General features: G+C 57.5%; 1 protein-coding gene across 2 annotated transcripts; it reads right to left on the bottom strand.

The window, feature by feature from the left end:
- Nucleotides 1-968: 968 nt before the first annotated feature.
- KATNB1 (katanin regulatory subunit B1) lies at nt 969-18,889 on the bottom strand. 2 transcript variants are annotated; one of them, XM_043435650.1, is made up of 20 exons: nt 18,743-18,889; nt 17,348-17,634; nt 12,992-13,122; nt 10,462-10,579; nt 7,223-7,323; nt 6,852-6,893; nt 6,144-6,227; nt 5,814-5,929; nt 5,394-5,465; nt 5,090-5,240; nt 4,753-4,943; nt 4,519-4,649; nt 4,054-4,104; nt 3,013-3,104; nt 2,776-2,895; nt 2,535-2,684; nt 2,265-2,341; nt 2,102-2,176; nt 1,747-1,863; nt 969-1,388 (listed from the first exon to the last, which is right to left on the bottom strand). In XM_043435650.1, exons 2-20 carry the CDS (start codon nt 17,385-17,387, stop codon nt 1,256-1,258), a joined length of 1,992 nt encoding a protein of 663 aa, XP_043291585.1. In that variant the 5' UTR covers nt 17,388-17,634; nt 18,743-18,889; the 3' UTR covers nt 969-1,255. The 2 variants fall into 2 exon arrangements, with proteins under 2 accessions (XP_043291585.1, XP_043291587.1); XM_043435652.1 differs by lacking the exon at nt 18,743-18,889 and adding an exon at nt 17,765-18,449.
- Nucleotides 18,890-18,970: the final 81 nt, after the last annotated feature.

Below are 18,970 nucleotides of genomic sequence, written 5' to 3' on the forward strand. Positions count from 1 at the left end.
TGAGCCCCTGATCAGACGCAGGGAGCAGGGTGTTGGCATGTTGTGGGTGGTTCCCCAGTGCTGGCTTGTCACCCACTAAGTCAGGATCAAGTGACCTCCTACCCTCATCCTTACCATGACTGACCCATGCAAGTACTGGCACCTTCACCTAATAAATGGGAAACTCAAGCTCTCCAAAGCCTTGCCAAAAACCTAGGCACAGTGGTCCCTACTCCACTCCTGCCCTCTGCCCTGGCCTCGCCCCCTTACGTGAATGGCCATAGGTGAGTGCCACCCCCCTCCTCCCTCTGCCCAAAGCGCCCCAACCATGGGTGCCATGCCCACTAGGCTCCCCACCATGGAAGTGGTGCTGGCCTGCACCTGGTCTCAGCCTTGGGGAAATGTGTGCAGGGCTCTGTGGAGTCCTCCCACCAAATGGGCTGAAGCTGCCTCAGGAGGAGAAGCAGGGTGACCTCTGGGTCAGGGGAGCTGTTCTGGCCAGCCAGCCTGTAGGGAGGAGCAGCTGTTCAGAGAATGGGGTAGCTGCCTTTCCGATCCCATCCCTGGAGGCCTCCGGGGGTGGGGGGAGGGGGGTGAGCTCTGGATCAGCCACTGCAGTAAGTGGCCCCACTGCAAGGCTGGGGTCCCAGCCCCCTGCAGGGTACAGCCGCCAACTGGCCTCAGAGGCATCCACTGGACAGGTGGGAGTGTGGCTGAGACAGAGGGGCTGGGCTGGAGAGCCTGAGCCCACCCCTCACCTGTTTCTTTTAGCCATGAAAGGCAGAGTTGCTGGGCCCGCCTTCCCCCAGAATAAGTCTGAACTTACCCCTTCCGGCCGGCCCATCACTCTGCTGCCCCCTGCTGGCCACCCAGCGTGAAGCACCACCTCTGGGTCTTGGAGAAGTGGTCTCCTCTCTGAAGAGGCCATCAGGGACCCAGGAGAGCCTTGTGGCCGCCAGAGGATGCACCTCCCAGCAAGAAAAGCAAGGAATAGTTACAAATTTAATAAAATTCACCTTATAAATTACAGCAGCAGCCCCAGGGTTCAGTTCACTGCCCCAGGAAGCAGGAGTTGGGCAAAGCTGGGCAGCTGTTGCTGCAGAGAAGTTGTCAGAGTTCAGGGCTGAGGAGTGGCCAGTGGGCCAGCGCTGCCGCCTCCAGGATGGCCCCAGGGCAGCAGTGGGGGCCGGGCAGAGGCTCATGGGCTGGTGGGTGCACAGGGAACAGGAGTGGGGGCCAAGGCCAGGCCTGAAGGTGCCCCCACTCTCTGGGTTCCTCAGTCCAAGCTGGCCATGAGCAGGTGCAGCTCTCGGAAGGCACTGCCGTGGCGGCCGCTCAAGCCTGACTTGCTCTTGACGAGGCTGCTGATGCTCTTGAGCTGCTTGTAGCAGAGCCGGCACTTGTGCAGCCTGTGGGCAGAGGGTCAGCGCTGGAGGTGGCCAGCCGGCACGGTCCCATGACCCCCGCCCAAGCGCAGGGCCTTTCCTGTACTAACCACACCGGCCCTCCTCCCAGGGGAAGGCTGAGACCCAAAGAGCAGGGCCCAGGCCAGAGCCAGGCCATGGAGGAACCCAGGTTCTAGTAACTCCACCTCGTGCCCTGTGCCACTGTCCCAGGCACAGTGACCACCTCTATTGGCTGTTTCACCAGGGCCATCAACAAGCAGGCCTGTGTGCTCTTGCCTGACATGGCACGCGCACACACACACAGGCACATACAAACACAGACAAACACACCACACCCCCCCCCACAGCCCGGGTTCCTCACCTCTCCTCCCGGCTGATGTCCACACCCACTGAGGGCGGGGCCGCCAGGATGTCTGTGATGAGGGGCAGAAACCGCTGCAGGATCAGCTTCAGGGAGGTGCAGCCTGTCTGGACATAGCTGCAAGGGCAGAGGGATGGAGAGAATCACTAGACAGAGAGCACGGCTCATGGAGACAAAGCGGGGCAGAGACGGGGCCAGAGGCAGCATGGACTTGTGGTCACTATGGCCTTCCAGATTCGGAGGGGACAGCAGTGTGGTGCAGCCACCTCACAAGTGCACCAGCCCTGGGGGTCTTTCCCGTGGTCCACCCCCACCCCGCCCCGCTGTGAGGCAGGTGTGGCTTCCCCATGAGTACCTCTCATACTTGCTCTGCAGAAGCTTCTCGATCTGCGGCAGAACCGTGGTGCACAGATCCAGTTTCCACAGGGAGCTGGGGAGAGGGCCAGGGATACGTGCCCTCAGCACCTGGCCCTGCCCACGCCCCCCGCCACCTCCCATCCCCTGTCACGGCCACTCACGCCTTCTGGTTGACAATGTTAAGGAGGTCTACGACCACAGACAGGTCATTGATGGCCACGGCCGAGTCCACCGACGTCTGTGCAAACAGAGCACCCGTCAGTGGGGACCGGGGACACAGTGGCCCTGCCTGGGTCTGTGATGCGGGCTTTACTGGGGGGTGTACATAAAACTGCAAGGTGTGGTGATTGGAGCCGCCTACCACCCCTTCAACCTCCACCTCAAGCTCTATTCTCAGCTCAGCTCTAAACCCAGGCAGAGGTGGCACTTGCCTTGATATCGCCTGTGGTCCACACGCCCCGCACAGTGTCCAGGTTCTTGTGGCGGCTGGTGAGCACGACGCACATGGTGTCATGGCCTTTGCGGATCTGGGACATGGCATCCTCGTCGACCAGCTCTGCCTGCTGGGGGATCTTCACGGCCTGCGTGGGACGGGTGCCCGGATGCTGGCAGCCAAGTTCTGCCCTCGCCCCATGGGCCTCCACCCGCTCTCAGCCTGGGCCCCCCACTCACGGGCAGGAAGTTGGAGGCCTTCAGTCCGATGGGCTCATTGCGGGTGGCAGGAAAGATGGCAGGCTCGGCCTTGGGTGCGGGGGTGGAAGTGATGACCGGGGGCCGGGACAGGACCTCAAGCTGGAAGGGTCTGGAGTTAGCAGGCAGCCAGCCCAAGGCTTCCCGCTCTGCCCTTCTCTCCGGCAAGGGTCACCCCAGCCCTGATTCAGGACACCAAGCCCTCTCCAAGCCTCCTACCGTGCCTGCTCCACCTGGACATACGTTTGGCACCGAGAACTGTGCGTCTGTGGCTGGGCTGGGCTTTGCTGCCTCCTTGGCTGTGGCCATGTCTGGAGATAGAAGGGAAAGATCCCTGGGTCAGGTCAGGTCGGGAGATGGGACAGGCGGGAAGGCAGGGCTCGGGCTGGGACTCTGGGTGGCGCCTCGCCTCTTACAGGGGAGGCCTGGCGGAGGGGGTGGGGCCTGTCCCCTCCCTTTCCACCTACTCAACCACAGGTCTGGCAGAAAGCAGGAACCGAACACCACATGTGGATGGGACCCAGGGAGTGGTGGCCTCAACACCTCACTAGGAATGGAGTGTGTTTTTCAGGGGGGGTTGGTGCTGAGTGGATGGTGAATAGGAGTGTAGGAGAGAGAGGTGCTTCAGGAACCCAGCGTTAGGGGCACAGGAAGATGGCCCCTTGAGGAGAAAGCTGGTGGTGGGGAGGGGTGGGGAGGCGGAGGCTGGGCTGGAAGATGAGGGTGCCCCATCCCACCTTCTCCAGTCATAAAGCAGATCAGATTTTTCTCCCTTCTTAAATTCCCCAGCAGCAAAATCAAACAGCAAAAACCAGCAGCAAAAATCCTCCAGCAGCAACACCCAACCCCCAGGGCCTGGGGACCTGGCCCCCCAAACCCCTGCCCTCCTTTCAGCCTCCTCTCACCTGAGGCTATTCCCTCCCCGTATCCTCACCTGGCCCCCAGGCCTGTCTAATGCACCACCTCTGCAGAGCCTCACAGCCCCCCTGTACACAGGCCCCAGTGCCTCTTACCACCCCGGGCTCCTCCTCCCACGTGGCTGCCTACCAACCGCCTTCCTCACTGGGTGTGGGCACCTGCCTGCTTTTTCATGCTAAGTTAGCAGGGCCGAGTCCCACGCCTGGCACACAGTAGGTGCTTTTTGGGTGAATGGTGGGAAAAGACCCAGGGAGAGAGAGGCTGGGAACTGTCCTGTGGGGGGGTAGCCTAGAAGAGGAAGACTGGGGAGCCTGGGAGGCCAGGCTCTGCCCCCTGACTCACCATCTTCTGGGGGTGCAGGGAAGGGTTCACTTCTTCGGGGTGGCGTCCGACCTGCAGAGGTGAAGGGGGCTGGGGACTCACATGGGCCAGCCCAGGGCTGCTGTCAGAGCCCTCAGGGCCCAGTCGGCCGGGACCCCAGGGCCCCACAGGATGCAGGAGATGGGTCAGTGGTTCCAGGGTGCACATACTGTTGTAGACCGTGATCTGTTCCTAGGGCCTGAACCCTCAGGCTTGCCACTCCTCATGCCCTGGCCCCTGGCAGGCCAAGCACTGAGGGGCTGCTGGGTTTCTGCCGGGGCCTAGAGGACCTGGGGACAGAGCCGGGCCCAGATGTGGGTGAGGAATTAGGCTAAGGGGGCGCAGCAACATGGACACCATCCTGGAAAGGACCATCTGCCTTTGCGTCCCAGAGTGGGATGGTGGGGCTAGGCAGGGATGGGAAGGGAGGGGAGGGGAGGGCCTCACTGATGCTGTTCTTGGGCTGGAAGATCTCATTGTAGTCCTCCGCGTTCTGGATCTCGGCCCGAGACTCCCGCTCGTCCCGGTCGTCCTCGCTGCTGGGGCTGCGGCGCTCGCTCTCCGAGTTCTGCTTCACCCTGGGGGGCCGGCCGAGCAAAGGGAGGCGGGGGGCGGGTGGTGAGGCCGGGGGGGCCCACCTCCTGCACCCCCCAGCGCCCTCTGAGGCCCCGAGCACCCCACCTCTGAGGCTTGCTGCAGGCGGTGCTGGGCCGCTCGTAGATGCGGCGAAGCGGGGCGCTGGGGTGGGACGACTGCTGCGCCGGAGGCCGGCTGTCCTGCACCGGGTCCCGGGCCACCGTGCCTGTCCTGGTGACCCGCGTCAGGTCCACCACGTAAGAGGAGACGTTGCTCTGAGAGAAGGCCACGCCTATCTGCAGGAAATGGAGGAGCTGGGGCGGGACCCTTCATGGGGCCCTGAGGGTAGGGTCCCCACAGGGCCAGGAGGGAGTTGGGGGCCTGCGGGGGAGGAGGCCGGCGGCCTGGCGCAAAGGTGCAAGGTGGGCGGTGGCTCTCTCACCAGCTGGTCGTTGCAGATGGCCAGGTCAGCCACCTTGCCCCAGTGGACGAGGACCACATCAAAACAGCGCTCTGGCTCCCAGCCGTAGACACGCAGCGAGTCCTGGCAGCCACTGTACAGGCAGCAGCCATCGGGGTTGAAGAGGATGCTCCTGGGCCAGGTGAGAGGAGGCCGTGGGTCAGAAGCCTCCGGAGAGGCTGCGGGGAGCCCAGGACCAGAGCGGAAGTGGGGACTGGAAAGGGCCACCGCAGCCACGCCCCATGGCCCGGAGGAGGCCCCACCCACCGCCCGGCAGCACGCCTACCTGACAGGCCCAGGCTCCCCTTCGATACAGCTCACCACCTGGAATTTCTCCAGATCCCAGAAACGGATGGTCCTGCAGAGAAAGTCAGGCCCCATGCTGGTTTCTATGCAGGCCAGTGGCTGGGAAGACCCGCTTTTCTGCAGACACTTGCCCACCCACCCCCAGGTCAGGGCTACTCTTGAGCACGTGGGAGGTGGACACTGGCCTTGGATCCAGACCAGGAAGGCCCAGGACACTGGGGTCGGGGAACTGGAGTCAGGAGAGAGATGTGACCTGGGTCCCAGGCTGGCTTGGCTGGCAGTCAGTTCAGTCCAGATAGGATGTGACACCCCGGGACTGAGAGGCAGACGGGGGCAGATACACAACCAGAGCACAGAGGTGTGGCAGTCACAGGTCACGAGCCCTGTTCCTCCTCCTCACCTGTCAGAACTGCCGGAAGCCAGGAGGTACTCATTGGGGTGGAACTCCACCACGTTGACAGGCCCCGTGTGGCCAGGGAACTCGGACATCATCTTGCCAGCAGTCAGATCCCAGAGCTGGGGCAGGGTGGGCTGGAGGTCAGGACCAGCCTGGCCCTCAGCCTCCAGATGACCCTCTCATCCAGTCCGTGCTCTTTATCCACAAACCGCCTCCCACTCTGGACAGTCTTGGGGTGGGCGAGCCCGATGGGGAGGGAGATAAGGACCCAACCTGGGTGTGATTGGCAGACCCCAGTCCCCAGCCCTGGGCCCATGCCTGGCCGGGAGCTACCTTCACCGTGTGGTCATCTGCGGCCGATGCCAACCACTTCCCGTCAGGGCTGAACCGGAGACACCGCACGGCCTGGCTATGCCCCTGAGGACAAGACAGGGCATGCGCACTGGAGGGGCCGGACCCTGCGGGCTCCCCTCCCCAGCCCCTACTCCTCCCTGCCCTCCACAAGCAGTGCTTCCTGGGAGCCGGCAGAGAGGTGACAGACCGCCAGCTGCGGGGGATGCCACAGAGGAACGCCTCCCCATGGGTGGTCAGGGACCCCCAGTCCTGCAGGACACTCCAGATCAAGACCTCGTGGTCTTACAGGTTGAGGGGCAATGCGTCCTGCGCCTCTTTTTGGAGAGTTAAATGCCTCCTCTTATGTCAAAGGGTCTAACGACTTCGAAAAATAATTATTAAACTCAGTGCTTCCAAACTCATATGAACAGGAACCCCCTTCACTTAATAACGCCTGTTACCAGCCTACAAACTGTGGAGCACAGCTTGGTGAAGATGGTTCCGTGGGGAGCATGGAAAGCTGGTGCAGACCACCCACTGCACCCTGCTCTGCTCCAGATGCACGTTTCTCATCTGGACTTTTTGTTTCTCACGTTCTCACCCAGGCTGGATGAGCAGCTCCTCCAGCCCCTCCCAGGTCTGGGCACCACCCCAGGCTCCATGCCCTCAAGGTGCTTGTGGAATGATGGACAGAGGGGCCTCGCTTACCCTGTATCGGAAGACACAGCCTTTCCTCCTGATGTCCCAGAGCTGTGAAGGGGGGAGCAGAGAGGGGCCGGGGTCAGGACAGGTCACAACCAAGGTGGGCTGCGCTGGGGAGGCCTAGCCAAGCTCAGTCCTGGAGCTTGGGTCAGAGGGCAGTAGATGGCCATGAGCAGAGAGGGGCTCTGAGCACCTCCAGGTCATTATACCCCAAAATGACAGGGGTCTGGAAACTGCTCAGTAAAGCTGGGCATTCCGAGTACAAATGTCTGGCCAGTGCTCCCACATCTCCCTGCCTGGGCGGGGGTGGGACTCACCATCCTGGTTCCATTGCCGGCCCAGTCCCGGGAGAGCCAGGGTGCTGAGTGGTGTCTCACCTTGATGTTTGTGTCCTGGGAACCCGAGGCTACAAATTCGCCATATGGGTGGAAATCCAGGCTGCAGATGTTGGCTTTGTGTCCCATAAGTGTGCGAAGGACTAACAGGGGAGAGAGCAGACAGTGGTGTGAGAGGTGAACAGGACGGTGAGCAGAGAAAGGGCTTCAGTGTTCGTTTCTGTGTGTGCTTTCGTACTGACGGCGCAGAAAAACACAACAGTAACACAGACGTTCAAGGTGACGAGGAAAGTCAACCAGAGTCCTACCACTCTAACAACTAACTTTTCTTACTTTCCTTCCGAGAGATGCCAGCCATTTCTGCCATTACATGGGCCCCCAGAAAACTCCCCGCAAGCGCCATGTGGCTTGTGCCACTGGGCTTGTGCCAACGTGTTCTCACAATAGTGAAGCCCTGGAGTCAGCAGAGTCGAGCAGCTGCTGCATTTGGTTTACATCCTATGGACATGGAGCTTATGACCTGCCAGGCATCCCATCACACCCGAGACAGCGCGAGGAGAGGGACGCAGGAGTGGTCCAAGGTGGGGGAGAAGCTGCTAGGTTGAAAAGAGAAATCCAGGGGGGCTTTTTGGAGGAGGTGGTATTTGAGCAGGATGTCAATGGGTGGTGGATGAGGGAGGCTTGCGTTTCTATATCAGAGTATTCTCTGGTACCACTCAAATTTGCCTCTTCTCTCTGGCCCCTATGCCTCACTTTTTAGAAGATTTATAATTCTGCTGTTTGAATGAAACTGATCATGCCAAGGGTGCTGGACAAAGAAGTGTGGCAGTCCAGGGATCCTCAGGTTTGAGCCAAGGTGAAACAGGCTGCCTTGTGAGGTAGTGAGCTCTCCGGTGGAGCAGGTGTTCAAGCAGACTCCACACATAATGCTTTAAGGACAAAATTCGAAGACACTAAGATCTGAGCAGCTGTCCTCCCCACACTGTAGCTGTCACATGCCATCGGGGGCTCAACACTGCCTTTCTGGCCAAGGGGGTTTCGGGCACATGCAGCCCAGTCCAGGCCCTGGAGGGTGCACACTCCTCTTGCACATGCTCCAGTCCATGCCGCCCCTGCCAGCCCACCTGCTTTGCATCCCAGAGCCAGGATTCCAAAATCCTGCCCCACCCCAGAGGATGCGGCAGGTCCCACCCCTGCGTAGGCCGGCTTTGTGAAGCCCAGACTGCCTTCCTGTGGGATCCCGGGCTGACCCGCCCTCGCCCTCTGGCTCTCCATGGAAAGCAGGCAGGACCACATTCTTCTGGTGTGATTTCTGCCCTTGCTGTTCTGTCCTGGGAGGGCTCTTGGGGCCTCCTGATGCCCTACTTGGTTGCGGGATCCAGGATCTGCAGAGAGGAGGGGTGTCCAGGGCCTGTCTACCCCACATGGGAACTTCCAAACCCTCCAGCCGAGCAGCTGGACCTTCCAGTGATGGGCAAGTGAAGCCACAGTCAGGCAACCCTTTAACAACTCCTTTTTGCACGTGAGGTGCCAGTTTGCCTCTGTATCATTTCCACCCACGCTGTGGTGGGTGGGGATGGAGGTAGGCCTGAGGTCTTAGGTCTTCCTGCCGAGAATGCTGAGGGCGAGTTTCTCTTTTGTCACTGAAACCCACTCACCCCTGCCAAATGGCAGGGCAGACAGCACTGGTATGGGAGTCCTGACATCGGGATTCGAGGTCAGACACCCCAGCCACGGAGTCTTTAGCAAGTTCAGGGCCCTCCTTGGGTCTGTTTGCCCATCTGTCAAAAAAGGAGACAGTGCCAACCTGGATTTGCATCAGAACCAGCTAGAAGCTTATGACAGCCAGATCCTGGGCCCATCACTCTCCTGAGTCAGTTTCTCTGGGAGTGGGGTCTGGGATGTGTCACAAGTAGCTTGTAGAACAGCCAGCCCCGGGAGCCCAGGGCTCAGGAATTCCAGACGTCTTTAGTTTCCATTCTTTGCCTACCTCAAGAAATTCCTCACATTCCCTTGTGCATGAAAATCATGGCTGCGAAATCACAACTTTTGGCTTCTCTTTATGTCTTGCTCCTCCATGAATGGCGAATGGCTGGTACCCTCCACTGGGATCTGGGTCTAGGCAGAGGCTTCCCAGAGGTGAACCGCCTGCTGCCTGAGGCTTTTTGCTTTCTTGGCTGGAGCCCAGCCAGCCTGGGCATGCTCCTCCCTGGCCCCTTATCCAGCGACGCCCCCGCCTTATGGGTCCTATGTGTGGCCGGGCAGTGGGACTGCGTGCTGAGATGCTAAGGTCGCAGCCCCTGTTTTATTATCTAAGAGGTCCTGGGGCTCTGTCTTTCTGAAACAGTCTGCCACTGGGTGGGCAAGCATCACCCAAGAGGCTCAAGTGAGGTCCTAACTCGAGGACCACCTATACGAAAGCAGGATGAACCTGGCCACTGGGCATGCATGGCCACTGGGCATGTGTGGCCAATGGCCTCCATCCTGCAGCAGAGCATCCTGCAGGCACCAGAGGAGAGGCCAGAATGACCTTTAAGTCTCAGCCAGGCAAAGAGGGCATCATTTTGGGGAGAGGCAGACTTGGCAAAAACCCATGCCACCCCTTCCTCTCCCATCCTTCAGGGAGCAGATGGCCTCGCACCTGGCATGCTGCAAGGTCCAGACTGGAGGCTGGCAGAAAGCAGTGAGCAAACAGGTTTTACTTAGACCTCTGAGTGTCAGCCTGCACAGTGTTCTGAAAAGTATGTTGAGTTAGCTGTCAACCTTTAGAAATGGGTGGATTCCACATAAATGCCCAGATTCCCAGCTTCTCTTAAAAAATCTGTAGAGCTGGCAAGACTGCGCCCACATTCCGATGTGGCAACAGCCGGTGAGGCTGAGAGGCAGCCCCCATTCTAGGGAAAGTGGGACTCCCTATTTGGCTCAGAACTGAGGGCATGAGGCTCCAGACCAAGACCCCAGCGAGGACCCAGTACAAGGATGAGAATGTGCACACCAACGCCCTTCACTGTGAAACCTGAGGACACTGGGGAGAAGGTCCTACAAGCCTGCGGGCGGGGGGAGGGGAGGCAGGGGAGGAGAGAAGCAGGTCCCATGAGAGGGATCTGGGATGACCTCCCAAAGCAACCCTGGAACCTAAAATACACTGTCGGGTCAGTGAACCAGGAGAGAAGCACCCAACCTAGTCAGGACAGGCTTCCTGGAGAAAGTGGCTGGACGGGAAAGCTGGGGACAAGCACAACTGCAGGCACGCGTGGGGGGAGGCAGGCGTGGGCACCTACTTTTGGCAGCTTCCAGGTCCCAGACGCGGATGGAGCCCGACTGGGAGCCGGCCACAATGAGCTCCTCGGGGGTGTTGAGACGGACGCTCTCCACGGGGGACGTGTGACCCGTCAGGCTCTGAGGAGAGAAGGCAGCAGCTTTGGTGTGCTGTGTCAACAGACCCCCAGATGCTGCCCCCAATCCTGGATCCCCGGGAAGCTCATCAAGCAGGGATCCTGTGGCCCCCCAGGCCTCTCGGCTCCCAGGGCTGAAAGTGGGCCAGACCCCAGCCACACTCCATCACCCGCTGTGCTCCCGACAGGAACGTCACCTGCAGGAGTGGCCCTCCAGGGGGGGCAGCTGACCCTTCAGTCCCAAGTCCAAAGCACTGTCCTCCTGGACTGTGCTCCCATCTCTACTCTGCCTGGCCCAGCCCTCCAGAGGGGAAACCACGGCAGAACTGAGGTCTGACCTGTCAGTGGCCTCTGGAGCCCCCAGGTCCCCAGGGGCTGACCCCCACCAGAGGACCCGGGAGTGATTCTGCTGGAAACACAGACACTCTCCCCAATTCAGACCAGCCTCTGTTGATTCTTTTTCAGTTGGGGTGTGTTACTCTGGCATTTCAGGGAGCGGGAAACACACCTGAACCCCCAAAACAAAGTGATGCAAAACAATTTCAATTCTCTTCTTAACCCGATCTCAGTTCTGACCTTACCCTTGGCTGCGGTTTGGGTCAGATCTCAGCTGCCCTTTGGATCTCACAAGAACACTGAGTTGATCACGTTTCTACTGATAAACCTCACTCCTTTTTATCTTTACTCGGTCAAGAGTCAAAAGAACACTGCCGTGTGTGGCAAGATTGGAGGAGGAGAGGGCAAGCTTCAGTGCCACCGATGAGAATGTAAATTGACTTCTGGAGAGCAGTTTGGCAATATGTTTTGAAAGCTTTATAAGAAGTACACACCCACAGATTCAATCTTATGATTGCAGATCTGTCTGAAGATTTAGGGAGATGAGGATGTGCCCCACTGTGGCTAGGCTGAGCCAAAAACCCGGCTGTGACTTCCACACTGGGAGCCAGGTTCAACCCTACAATGGGATACCATGAAGCTATTAAAACTCGTGTTGTAAAAGGGTATTTGCTGACACAGGAAAACACTCTCAACGTTGCTATATTTTAAAAAAACCAGGCTACAGAAGAGTAAGACAGTGTACTGGAAACATATTGTTATATATTTCTGTGCGTGTACACGTGGGCATGTTTACATGTGTACACATAGGCACAAGTCTGCACACACATGCACGCACATGTGTCTGTATCAGCCCCTAGTAGCACACAGACCAAAGTACCAGGTGTAATGGTCCTTGGGTAATCAAACTGCACAGAACTCATTTCTGTATTTTTTTCCCCTCCTGTGTGATTTCGTTTTGGAAAACGGTTTTTGGCATTGAATACAGCTGTGTAACCAGGGGGACAGTGCTAACAAACTGGAGCAGAACCCTACAGGGACCTCCTAGGAGAGACGCCACCCACCTCCATGTCCTTTGCCTGTCTTTTATCTGGAGAAAAACTTTTGTCAAAGAACAAATTCAATCAGAGAAGTAAGGAAAATGCAGAAGAAGCAAAGGAAAGCAGCCAAACGAGACCAAATAATAAGAGTTTAGTCATTAAACAAAGTCAAGGAGCTTTGGTTCCTTCTCAAGGGCTCTGGATCCTGACCTGAACCCTATCTTGTCAAGCTATCTTGTAGATATCGAAACTCCCACCAGATGGAAGAAGCTGACTGACTACGTGACGACCACACTGTCACCATGACATAAGATGCCACAGTTCTGAGAACTGGCCTCAAAGAAACGGGAACAAACAGACCGTGGGGCTGAAGACGCTGCTGGGTGGACCACCGCACAGCCGACTTCTGGTGACGTCAGAGCTGGCTGTGCTGCTCTGCACGTGGCTCCCTCGCATCAGCTACACACCTCTGAAACTCCCCTTTAAAAGTTCTTGCCCTCTGATCAATAGTGGGGAACTGGCCATTGGACACAAGACCACCTCCCCACCAGCTGCCAGCCTCCTGAATAAAGCAACCTTTCCTTTCAACCAACACTTGCCTCTGGTGTATTGGCTCCCAAGCCAAGCAGAGTCGAGTTCATTAACACTATTAAAGAACCAGTCCTCTAACTAGCTCCAACCAGGGGCATTCAAATCCCTTTTGTGGAATGAGGTGGGCAATGAATCAAAATAACCCTGCATGTAACTAACAGGCAAGTGTATAGGCCAATGGGGAAGGGAGGCTCAGATTCGGGCCTGTAGGCTTATTTTAGCCTTTTCATACAGGCTCCCCAGAATTCCTTCCCACGACCAGGTGACCGCCCCCGCTCCCCATTCCTGAGGACTGGCTGCTGTCCCAGCCATCTGGGTCGTTCTGGACTTCCCTGAGCAGACAGCTGGAGGGGAGCACTGATGTGCTGGGTTTCTGCAAAGCTGCCCACTCCCAGCACCCATCCCTGGCCTGCCCATCTGCCCCACCCTGCCCACCGGCCGAACCTCACCATGATGCAGTTGGGCTTGTTGATGGACCACAGGTTGACGCGGCAGTCATCCCCGCCCGTGGCCAGCAGCCGGCCCGAGGCTTTGCCCAGCACCAGCGAGGACACATTGCTGGCGTGGGCCACGATCTCCTCTATACAGGGAAGAGCAGAGGGAGAAGACAGTCAGGGGCCTGACAGGCCACGTGGAGGCAGGCTGGGCCTTATCCTGCTCGGCCCCCATCCCTGGCACTGGAAGCCTGGAGGGAGGGCCCTGCTCCCTGCGGCTCCCTTTGGTGCCCAGAAACACCCCATGAGCAAGTGAGACAGTGCAGGGCTTGGGCCTGAGACAGAAACAACAATTTCTCAACTTCAGTCACTCTCATCCTACCCTTAAGCCTCATGATTTTTTTTTCCTTTTTCTGCATATCAACGGGTACTATTATTAAGTTACTATGATCAGTTTTAAAAACTGACTTGCTATTTTTATTTAGCTTTGTCATTTAAGCAATAACACACATGAAAATTACAAGCTTGATATGTTCACTACATTTTTTCTATGATACAAAAAGAAAAATGAAAACAATGATTAAAATAAAAAATATTGACCTATGTACCACCTAAAGGCCTCGCAACTGCCCTTTGGTGTTCCTGCTTGGGGAAACCCACTTTCAGAACCATACAGGTCAACGGCAGACAAGCTGTCCCCAGGTGAGCTCAGCCAGGGCTTCAGCATCATAGACTGGGCTCTGGTCTGAGCTCTGCTATTGCAGGCTGTGTGGCCTTGGACAAGTTGCTCACCCTCTCTGAGTGCTGCACTCCTCAGGTAAATGGGGATAATAATAGTGTGTGGCTCACTGGACTGCTGAGGATTCACTGAGGACATTCCTGTGAACTTCTGTGAGGGGCTGAATACTCATGGCTGCCAGGCAGGCTACAGATCAGACATCATGGAGAGTGGGCACTGCGGCCCAGGAGAAATCCAGGAGGTGGGCTGCGTGAGGAGGGAGCAGGAGGCAGTTGAACTGAGGGGTTGGGTGTGAGAGCCGAATGGACAGAGAAGGAGGTAAGGTCACTGTGGGTGGCCCCGAGGGCCCATGGCCTGGACTTGGGGGGGAGGCAGGGTTGCAGCAGACACTAAGTCTCAGAGGGCATCGCCAGAGAAGGAACAGGCAAGGAAGCAAGAGGCAGCCCAGGTCTCCGAGCCAGGGCCTGAGTAGTTTCTCCTGAGAAGGGGGAGGAAAGAAACAGCGTCCCCACACAGACAAGGGAAACATGCTGATGTGCTGAGGCAGCTGGGAGGCTGGCCTGGGCCACGCTGAGGGAGAGGGCGGTGCAGCTGCTCTGCAGAGGCCCGTCCTGGGTGCCTGCTCCAGCCTCCAGCCTCCACCCTGCCTGGCGGTCTCCGTGGTGCCGGCCTCAGACTGCAGGAAGGCTGGCAAGCTGGGCTGGGGAAGGATGCTGGCCAGGCGGCGTGCCGCACAGGGGCTGTCAGAACTGCCTGGGGGACTAGGCCCCAGGCTCAACCTCACAGACGACACCCCACCTCAAGGGGTGGCGGTGTCAGCCCCAGCCAGGTGAGAGCCCCCGGCAGGCCCAAACGTGAGCCGGGGCCTGGGGGACCCTGCCCCTGGAGTCGAGGAAGCTGGGCTTCTCTCTGGTCCACACCTCGGCCAAGCAGCCTTCTGTCCCTTGGACACTGTAGCACAGATGCGTGGGTGCCCTGGGGCTCTGGTCACAGAGAGCTATCTGTTCATGAGCTTCTGTTGGGCCGGACTGACTGCCCAATTTAGCTGGAGGCCAAACAGTCTTCCCCTCCAAGCATTGCGACCCCCCAGCCCGGGGCCCCTCCCGTTCTCTGAAGACATGCCCTACATGTGATGCCCTCCACGCGTGACCCACCAGGAGGCCTAGCTGCCCACCCTGCCTCTCAGCCTTCCCAGGGAAATTTCGGGCTGGGCCCCACCGCACTGGGTCTCCTGGGCCCACTGCCACCCTTGTCTGCATCTCAGGACTGCTGCCTACAGAGACAGCCATTAACACATAGTATGACTGTTTCCTGGGTGTCCGCGAGAGGCCCTGTGCTGAGAGACGGTGGGGAGTGACAGTGATAAGGTTCTCGTCTCCATGCTCCAGCCTGGTCAGATGGCTCTGGGGACAGGGCATCCAGCCCAACGAACTGCAGATTTTAGGGCAAGCAGAATTTGAAGATTGGGCCCTTCGAGAAGGTCTCAGACTACTCCCCTGCAAGAAGCCTGACCAGGGGATTGGCTGGAACCCCTGGAGGGACCAGCGGGTGGGGTGTGGAAAGGGGAGGCACACTTCAGGCATCAGGCAGAGGAGGGCTCGGCACAGGGCACTAGCCTAAGAGCTCCCAGTCTGGCCTGAAGGATGGTACCCTGCAGTGGCCCAGGCCTGGGTACCAAATTTAAATGCAAACAAATAGAAGTCCTCACAGCAGGCCAGGCCAATGGCTGCTGCTCTACTGTGGGGCCCAGGCTCATGCTGGTTTCCCAAGCGCAGGGGGCACAGTCTGGAACCCACATCCCAGCCAGAGCTAGGGGGACACTGTGTTCTGGTCAGAAGCACTAAGCACCTGCATGCCAACAGAAGGTGCAAAGAACTGGGCTTCAACAAGCACTTTCTGATCCTCCTCAGACTCTGGAACCATAAGGAGCCAGAGGTCATTTGGCCTTTGAGCTCTTTAGACAATTTATACCCATGGAAACTGCTGTGCACATCAAACTGTCAGCAGATGCCCAACGTGCCTGATCACGTCGCCTCCCACCTGAATGCTCTGATGGCTTGGCCTCGCCTTTCCGATAAAGTCAAAGCCTCAGAAGGGCTGGGTAAGGTCCCAGAAGACCTTACCAGCCTATGTGGCACCACATTCTTCCCACAGCATGCTGCAGCCCATGGCCTCCTCTGAGACCTTGAAACCCACCAAGTTTCCTGCCTCAGGGCCTTTGCACATGCTGTTTAGGCAGCCCACCACACTCCTCTACTCCCACCCCCTCTATCAAGTAGTTAACTGATTTAAAGCACACGTTCCAGCTTGAAATCAGAGAAGGAGAGACAGGTGAGTGTGATTAACTGATTCCCAAATGCTGTGCTCCCCAGACTCTAAGCCCCACTGTTACCAGGACCTTGCCTATTTTGCCCTCCACTGTCTCCCCAGTGCCTGGTTCTTCCCTGGTTTCTCAGCAAAAACCAACTGTTGAAGGTATATATACATAACCCCAATAAATACAGAGCCATTCTGTCCAAAGTGCACCTCCTTGGGAGCCCATAACATGATTCTCCCTAAACTCTGGAACTGAGGAGTAATTTGAACATGGCCCAATCTTCTCATTTACAAATGAGGACACTGAGACCCAGCAGAGAGTTTTGCTCAGGTTCTCACAGTAAAAAGTGGAGGAGCCCAGCCCTGCTTCTGAAAACAGCCCAGGGACAGCTCATAGCAAAGGATGACCAGTTTGGACACACCAGATCTATGCCAGCCAGTTATTACTAGAGGAGTATGGCCCACAGAGGCACCAGGTGCAAAGCAACAGGTCTCAAAATATGATCCAGGGAACCCTGGGACCCTCAAGATCCTTTCAGGGGATCCAAGAGAACAAAACTACTTTTATCATAATACTAAGATGGAGTTTGACTTTTATACTCTCATCTCCTCACAAGAATATAGTGGCATTTTCCAGAAGATACATGACATGTGATGACATCATCACTATCAGTACGTTTGTGCGTTATGTTTTCAAATGTCTCAATATTCACTTCTGAAGTGGTAAATGTGGGTAGATATGAGTTCCATAAACAAAAACTCTTTGGGATCCTCAGTAAGTTTTAAGAATATAAAAGCATCCTAAGATCAAAGAGTTTAGAGGTGTCAGTTTACAGTAATGGTGAGGGTGGGTGGTACCTGGATTCAGATACATTGCAGAGGCTATTAGCAGCCCCCTGTCTACCCTCTCACCTCCGACCCAGGCCCAAGATGTTCTCATCTGATGAGGGAGCTTGACTGGTGAGATGTCTGAAAACACCAAGGACAACTTTGAGGGGCACCATCCCATCTGCTGGCCTAACTGGAAATCCTGCTAAGTGCTTCATTATGTTCATTTTCTCACTTGAATCTCACAGCAGTTCTAGCATGGAAGCGTGATTATCTCATCGTACAGACAGGAAACTAAACCTCTGAGAGGTTAAGTCACTTAGGCAATGTCACTCAGTGCCAAAGTCATGATTTGCAAGTTGGTCTATTTTATGCCAAAGCCTGGGAGTCTCCCCTTGTGCCACGAGTGGAAGACAAAGTTGAGGGTCCGGGCCACCCACCAACAAACAGCTACCGGGGTAAATGGGGTAAGAAAGCAAGCCACTCACGCAACTTCCAGGCCGTCTTGGTGACCACAGGGGTGGCCATCCTTCAGCTGGCTGGCACCTGAAGCTCCACCCACAATATACTGTGCTTTCCTTGTGGGGTGGGGGTGGATCCCCCCCAGATCCACCAATCAAGTTGGCAGGGAGTTTCCACACATGCAGGCAGAGGGAATGCCTCGTCTCCGGACCACCTGGTGGTTTTAAATCATCCACAGCAGCAGCCCGTGGGTGCCTTTTGGGATCCTGGGTGATGGAATGTCAAGCTTGAGCCATCTCAGCTCAACACTGGGCTGGAATACAAACAGAGGTGAAGGCTTGTTAGCAAACACTCAGGGGGAGCTCAGGGGGTCCCTGGGTTCACAGAACTGCAGCTGCAGCTCCCTCGATGACCAAGGTCACTTGATAAAAACAGACACCCACCAAAGGCACCAGAGACAAGAGCTCCACTGCAAGCTGGGTTTGAGAATCTGGAGAGGGGGTATCTCAGGCAGGGTGGCTGAAGCACAGAGAAAAAGAAGCTTCTCTCAGAGGCCAGGATGATGGGAGGAGGTTCTGTTCCAGGAGGTTGGCTGCCTGAAATGCAGCTGAAATGCAGCAGCTGCAGTGGGGCGGGGAAGAAAGACCACATGTCCGCAGTTCCGATAGATCTGAGAGAGTCAGTTTTGTCTGACGTATGGGAAGGGGGCGGAGTCAGAGACTAAGTTTAGGGGGCCACGAGAGGCACCCGAGAGATAGAGACTGAAGTTTTCTCTAGGTAGAGTCTTGAAGTGGGCCCTGGGAGTCCAGTATGAATCAAGGGAACTACTCCAGGTCCCTGCCATTACCAAGGGCAGTGCTGGGAACTAGGCCTCCAGACTGGGCATGAGTCGGTATGACTCTTCAGCATTAAAAGGCGGCCTCATGGAGCCTTCTATCCGCTCCTCCAAGCCTCTTTCTCCTGGATTCCCCAGGTCTGCCTCTCTAATTCTCCATTCTCTCCTCCTTCTCCCTGCCGCCTGTGTGTGCACATCCGGTCTCCAGGGCTCCCTAACTTGGCCCCTGCCTCGCCAGACCCTCTTAAGTCCCCCCTTTTCTCTCTGCTATCAGTATTCCCATTCATTCACTCTCCTGCTTCAAGTGTCCCCATTCATCCCCCCTCCTCCCGCAGACCCCCGGCTCTCCTTCCGGCCTCCCAGGATTTTCCCCTAGGGCCTCCACGCCGGTCCCGCCCCTCCCGAAGCTGGGGCTGGTCCCTCGGCCTTGCCTAACCCTCCCACTCCTCTCAGCACTGGCTCCAGCCTCCCTCCGCCCAGAGCCTTCTCCGTCGCAGCATCCCGGCCTGGCCCCGCCTGGCTCGGCCCAGCCCAAGGCTCAACCTCCCCTCGCCGCGTCGCCCCTTCGCCCCCTCGCCCACTCCACCTGCAGCTGCGGCTCGGGAGGCCGAGGCTCCGCTCCAGGCGCGACCCCCACTTGCCTCCATCCCCTGGCCTGATTGGCCGCTGCTTGACAACCGACCCTCACAACAAAACCTCCGGCTCAGAGCCCCTCCTTCCTCACTCCCAGCACCAATCAGCCGCCGCGAGCACTCCACCTCCCTTCGGGTATGACCAATAGAAGCAGGCGCTTCTGCCGCCCTCTCCTAAGTGC

The sequence above is a fragment of the Cervus canadensis genome, chromosome 18 (genome assembly GCF_019320065.1).
Source record: "Cervus canadensis isolate Bull #8, Minnesota chromosome 18, ASM1932006v1, whole genome shotgun sequence".
Taxonomy (NCBI): Eukaryota; Metazoa; Chordata; class Mammalia; order Artiodactyla; family Cervidae; genus Cervus; species Cervus canadensis.

Bases quoted from the DNA above. Each gene is read 5' to 3' on its own strand.
- KATNB1 (XM_043435650.1), bottom strand. From the start codon at position 17,387: ATGGCCACCCCTGTGGTCACCAAGACGGCCTGGAAGTTGC. The intron at 4,944-5,089 runs GTGAGAGAGCCA...CATTTCCTGCAG, and splicing joins CCATCTGCAACGACCAGCTG to ATAGGCGTGGCCTTCTCTCA. The intron at 1,389-1,746 runs GTGAGGAACCCG...CTCTGCCCACAG, and splicing joins GACATCAGCCGGGAGGAGAG to GCTGCACAAGTGCCGGCTCT.